Genomic DNA, 6,120 nt, shown 5'->3' on the forward strand with positions numbered 1-6,120 from the left:
CCTTGCTTCTCCTCAGCCATGAATTATATACCCCTTTTTAGTTTTCTGTCCATTAAAGAAGTGCAAAGGCAAAAGAGAAAGTAGATATATATTCTTATATATCTGTCAGAGAAAGCGCAGGACATTCTTCCGACCGTCAAATGGAGGTCGGAATCAGTTTCTTTATTCATTTATTTAGTTATTTATTTTTGCTATTGTTTGGCAAGCATGAAAACCCTAATTTATGCTCCAAACTTGAGGGACTTAATTTACACCAGAAATAGACAGCTTTAATTAAGAACAAATCATATGAACTGGTAAATTACAAAGATACTTAGTCATCCTGGTGAATCAGAATTTATAAATAACCACTGGTATGACATGCACTGGAAAGCACAAATACAATTATACAATGATGAAACTATTATTCAATCTGCAAATAACTCACAAATACATACATGACCCAAAAAAATTTTACATTACAAGTGTATATAATAAATCTTAATTGTATTGTTTATTATTATGTTATGTTAAGAAATTAATTAAGATTAAATTATTTATTAGGGCCAGAAGTATATATGCAACTTCTACTCTGACCTGAAAATGGGATACAATCATACAAAAAGGTACAAGTATAGCTAAAAAGAGTTCGAATGCTTGTTCAACTTGAAGCAGTCTCAGTTCATATTCCCATCCATCCCGGGGGATATGAAATACTGCTTGATGGCATTCCAGTAGCATCGTTCAGATTTACGGGATTGAATCTGCAAAAGAGAAAAGATGATCAACGTCATACAAATTTATTTCACACTAGCTCAATCAAATCTTTTTTTTTTTAATTGCATTCAGCTTAATTAATCAAATACTAGGATCAAATCACACTGAATTTGCTAATTTTGGTTGGTTTTCCACCAATCAGGGTGAAGGGTTAAATACCCATAACTGAATTGGAATATTAATTAACCTCTAATTTTATGACGGGTAGATGCAAATTAAGGTACAGATTTGATAATGAGTTGTTAAGGTTTTGATTTTGTTATAATCCATATATATTAGTAAATATTTTGTACTAAAATATAGAAACTAATCTTAAAAACTAAGCAAGCATTATCTACTTGTTTTGATAATTAGATGGTCAAAATTAATTACTGATGCTTTAATGCAAATTTTGAAAGCTTTCCTTCATTTTTTTTTTCTTCTCATTCTCTCTTAATCAAAATAGCATGAAAAAGAAGAAAGAATAAAAATAAAAAGAGTCACCTGATTGGAAGAGAAGGTCTAAATTCAACAGGTAATTGGGAAAACTGATCTTGTTGTAGAGAGCGTTGATCATTTGATGTGCTACAACTATTTTCCCATGTTTGCACATTTTCTATTCCCAGTCCTTGAATCTAAAAAAATGATTTATTGTTTTGTTTAATGTACCATAAGCATAAACAAAATTTGAGTTATAATTGTTCAAGGAGTTACCTTCTTTTTCAATTTTTCATTTTCTTCTTCCAAAAATTGTTCCTACATATCAAAAATGAGGTAATTAAGTTCATCAATGAGCATGAAAATGTAATTAACAAAAAAGCTGAGACCAAAATTATGTGGTTGCAGCAATTAATACCCTTCTTTTATGATCAGCTATTTCATCAATTAATAATTGTGCCTGAAAAGAACAAAAGAACAAAATAACAAAGCTGCATCACTTCAATGATTAAATAATTAAAGGCATAATGTCATAATTATACTATCAAATGTACCAAAGTCAGAACAAATTAATTATGTAACTGACCTTTTTGGATCTTATCTGCTTCAATGACTTCTCTACTTGGCATTCCAGTTGGTCCAGTTCATTTGTACTTAGTTGATGTAAATCTTCACCAAGAAGATTCCTGCATGTGTTTTCAATTGAAGGTTGATGCAAATGAAATCTTGGTCATCTATGGAACTACTCTCTAAAATGCAGCGGTGGATCTAGGATTTTTGTTAGGGGGTAAAAAATATTGAATCAGGTTTAAATAGTTAATTGGGTTTAAACCCATTAACTAATTAGGTACTCGATAAAAAATAATACTTTAACTTATACTTTTCAATACTCTAACTTATAATTTATAATTCTCTAACCTATAATTCTAATTACCAATCATAATTCAAGAAATTTATTTAATTTTAACTCTAAATTTAACTCAAATTACAAATCAAATATTCAGAGGGGAACAAAAATATTTCAGGGGGGGCAAAGTCGATCGGAACGTCCCGATCTCCACTAAATTTAAAATCTAGTGAAGACAGCTGCTCTTCGAACCATGTAGGTCCCCTGGTAAAATGTACGTAGGAAATGAGTGCAAAAAATTAGAACCTTTGTGAACTTTGTAGAACTTCAACTCGTGCCTTCAATTTCAAATACTCCTCATAGTTGTTCTGTTTTCCAAAAAAAAAGAGGGTATTTTAATAGATGCATGACTAAAAATGTTGTAGCAAATGCATGCATTCATGTCTAATTGGGATATGGAGCAAGATTATTATTAAAAAAAAAAAACTAACATACTTAATTTCACAAAAAATGCCATATATAATTGCAACTTGAATTTAAAAGCAAAACACTCTTCTATGATATATAATTTCTTTTACTTTAATTTAATTAATCCATCCGTCCATTATTTATGTTAGTGGTGCTACTTTACCCGATTATCCGGTCTCCAATCTGGTACTGAACCGGATCCGATTAGTTTGGATAGGATATGATTTAAAAAATATAACTGATTAAATTATGGAAACAATTACAAAACTAATTCTAAAATATCTTATCCGGATCTAAACCGAAATTGATATTGTAATGGATAGGATATGAGTTGATTTAATTATCCAGCCGACAACTGAACCAACCCGATAAATGTATAAATACCCGAGACAAATACTAATACAAATATTTATAATTAATTAATATAAAAACATAGATTAATAGCTATGAAAATGCAACCACGTGTAGCATTTTTTAAGAAAAAAATATTTACAGTAATTTCAAACCTAATTAGAAAGTCTTAAAACTCGAATTACCATACTTTTTGTTACATGAGTATAATATATTATGATTACGGAGCAAAACTATAATTTTAATTTTGGACCAACTTTTAATTTATATTATAATAATATATTATGTGAGATTGTTAAATATTATAATTATATTTAAGAACAAAAGGTTCCTCAAATGCTTGTGATATGTACCCGCTCTGGCTTCGGACCGGATCCGATAATTCACAAACAGATTATGGACATCTATCTATCTGGATCCGAAATATAAGATCCGAAATGTCTACTATCAGATGTTGTATTTGAATCTTGACCTGATTCATCTTGAAAATAATAAATATATGGATCAAAATTCAGATCAGAACACTACATCAATACATGTTCAAATATAATAGTATTTGGATCCTATCCAACCCGATAAAATTAAGCTTTAATTTATGCTATTCAAATATAATTCCGGAAGGTATAACAAATGAAAAAAGATGCCATATCCGAAGTATGCATCAATTGATAATTGAATTCTTACTGGATTATCATCATTAGGAACAGCAGCACCTGATATTGCATAAGTGTATCTTTGGTACCTCTCCAATGTCTTAAGAATACTGCAAGGGGGAAAAATAAATACTAAAAAAGCTCAATTTTATTCAAAATTAATAACCTCGTTTGATACATAATTGATTAGAGGAAAGAACAATGAAAGAGATAGAGGCACATGTTATTGTTGCACCAAGCTTGTTTCAAGCATTGAATAAAGTAGATCTATTTAGATCCCAAAATTAGATAACTAAAATGTGGAATTTCAAATCAATATATATGATGTCGAGAAGAAAATAATGAAGGCTTGTAATAATTCTTTTATTAATCATATATACAGGGACCGATCTATGTATAGTATAGCTTTAGCCACCCATAATTAAAAAAATAAATAATCGTGAATATTGAAACTTAATTGAATTTTTTTTTTTTTAAGTTTTTATATATTTCAGGCTCCTCATAAATTATCACACATGTACTTAAGTCTAGTGGTTAGAATTTTACTTTGTTATTATGAAAACTTGAGTTCAAGCCTCGGACTCGGTCATGTATTATGTATTTCAAATTTTAGTCCACCTATTCAGGGGCGGAGCCAGACCTTCAGATTATGGGGATCAAATATGAATGGGGGTCAATTATATAAACTTTTATACTGTAAATGGGGGGTCAATTTTATAGTATTTATAGTATTTTATTCAAAATTATATAAAAAAACACATGTTAATATAATTTTTTTGAAAAAAAAATGAGGCTCAATTGACCCGTATCTTATGAATAGCTCCGCCCCTGCACATATCTAAATTTTATAGTTTCACCCTTCATATATATTGCTGGTGCTTATTACAATCATCTTATAATATTATCATGACTCCTATGTTGACATTGTTATGGTTTTGCTTGGTTAATTGATGTTGAATATGAAGTTTACATTAGTTATGCATGAAAAGTGAGAAGCAGACTCAAATACAGGAGCTCTAGTTGCTTTGGAAATTTGCCTTGCTATATATATCTAGGGTTTTGAATTCTGATACTTCCTCTTTCACATTGATCTTAAGAGAAATTATCAAATGATAATTAAGTGGCAAGCATGTAGAAGTAATCATTTATTTTATTAATTGATAAAATTAGTGGTCCTTAAATTCCACCTTCAATAAATAGTCAGCTTAGTCTCAGTACTTCTCAAGCTTTTTTTCTTCAGAAAATAAAAAATTGTAAGAAAAAAAAAAAGGTTGGTTTCAAATTAAAGTACATCAAGTACAATTTCAGAAAAATTACCTAAAAAAGAGATTATTTTAATCAGACTTCAATTAATTTAACAACAGGAAGCCAAAAAAAATGACAGTTAGATATATACAGAATAACATGCATGGATGATACAAACTAAGTAGCAGATATAATAGAAAAATGAAACATAAAATACTTGGCATAATCTAGCTTGATCTAAGAAAGCGCTTATATAAATATCTTGCTCGAGGTTCTTCAAAGTTGTTAGATCTAAAAGAATAATTGAGGTATATATGAGAGAGAAACTTGAGGCAAAAAATAAGTACCTGGAAGAACTACAAAATTCAAAGAGCTTGCCACGGTTGGAGAAGATGATGAGTGCCACCTCAGCATCGCACAGAACTGACAGCTCATACGCTTTCTTCAACAACCCGTTCCTTCTCTTTGCAAAGGTCACTTGCCTACTAATCTTGTTCTCTATACGCTTCAACACAACCCTTCCTCTTCCCATCTTATTTTTCTCTAAATATTTATTAATTATAATATTTTATTATTTCCCTTGAAACCTAGGGTTATCGAAAAAGAGGCAAGTGCTGCTGTACTTGGTGGAGATAAGCAATTAATTGGATACACAGGGGAATCATGAGTTTTGTGGTGGGAAGTTAGAATCCACGTTTTTCTGAAAACCTTACTATGAGGCAAAATGTGTAACAAGTTGAAATGTAGTCAATTAGTTTTGGGATAGTGTACAAGTGATCCTATTGAAGTTAATTATAGACTAACTTTTATGTCTTGTACAATTTTAAATATTGATCGTTGTAACAATGTGTTTTACAGACAAATATTTTATTCATATGAATAGTATCTAAATGATTAAATTTTTATAATTATATTGTGTTTTTGTGGATGATCAATGTCAGATGCTACATTAAAGAAATGAAGGTCAATTGACTATCATTTATTTTGAATTTTTTGTACTTGTATACAATTTTTTATATAGTATAGGATAAAATGCTATAGATACAGTATTATTAACCGCAATCGCGCCATAAAAATTTTATATGACTAACCCTCATTCATAATATTTGACTCTCATAACTTGAAAGTCTGACTCCCCTCTCAATGTTGTCAAGTTAGCTTCGTTATCAGCAAGTCGTAACTGTTTACTTCCATTTTTTTTTCATTTTTTTTATTTAATATTCATGAGATATGACGTTAGTTATATGTCTAGATAATATTTTTTGGTTTGCCTAAATTGTTACCACATGAATATGTGAGGTTTGTCTAGGGTGGTCACTTTTAAATTACAAACTTTCGTTCATAATAGGGATGAAGAAATATTTTCAAACTATGGGGGTCAAT

At 29.8% G+C, this 6,120-nt stretch overlaps 1 protein-coding gene across 1 annotated transcript; it reads right to left on the reverse strand.

The window, feature by feature from the left end:
- Positions 1 to 384: 384 nt before the first annotated feature.
- Positions 385 to 5,363, reverse strand: LOC144574285 (MADS-box transcription factor 34-like). Its single transcript, XM_078324217.1, has 8 exons — positions 5,085 to 5,363; positions 3,524 to 3,602; positions 2,327 to 2,388; positions 1,760 to 1,859; positions 1,592 to 1,633; positions 1,450 to 1,491; positions 1,240 to 1,370; positions 385 to 743 (listed from the first exon to the last, which is right to left on the reverse strand). Exons 1-8 carry the CDS (start codon positions 5,267 to 5,269, stop codon positions 662 to 664), a joined length of 723 nt encoding a protein of 240 aa, XP_078180343.1. The 5' UTR covers positions 5,270 to 5,363; the 3' UTR covers positions 385 to 661.
- Between the last annotated feature and the right edge of the window lie 757 nt (positions 5,364 to 6,120).

Source organism: Carex rostrata, chromosome 22, assembly GCF_964058835.1.
Source record: "Carex rostrata chromosome 22, lpCarRost1.2, whole genome shotgun sequence".
In the NCBI taxonomy this organism is placed as follows: Eukaryota; Viridiplantae; Streptophyta; class Magnoliopsida; order Poales; family Cyperaceae; genus Carex; species Carex rostrata.

Bases quoted from the DNA above. Each gene is read 5' to 3' on its own strand.
- LOC144574285 (XM_078324217.1), bottom strand. From the start codon at position 5,269: ATGGGAAGAGGAAGGGTTGTGTTGAAGCGTATAGAGAACAAGATTAGT. The intron at 1,634-1,759 runs GTCAGTTACATA...TGTTCTTTTCAG, and splicing joins AGCAGATAAGATCCAAAAAG to GCACAATTATTAATTGATGA. The intron at 744-1,239 runs GTGACTCTTTTT...TCTCTTTTGCAG, and splicing joins AGACCTTCTCTTCCAATCAG to ATTCAATCCCGTAAATCTGA.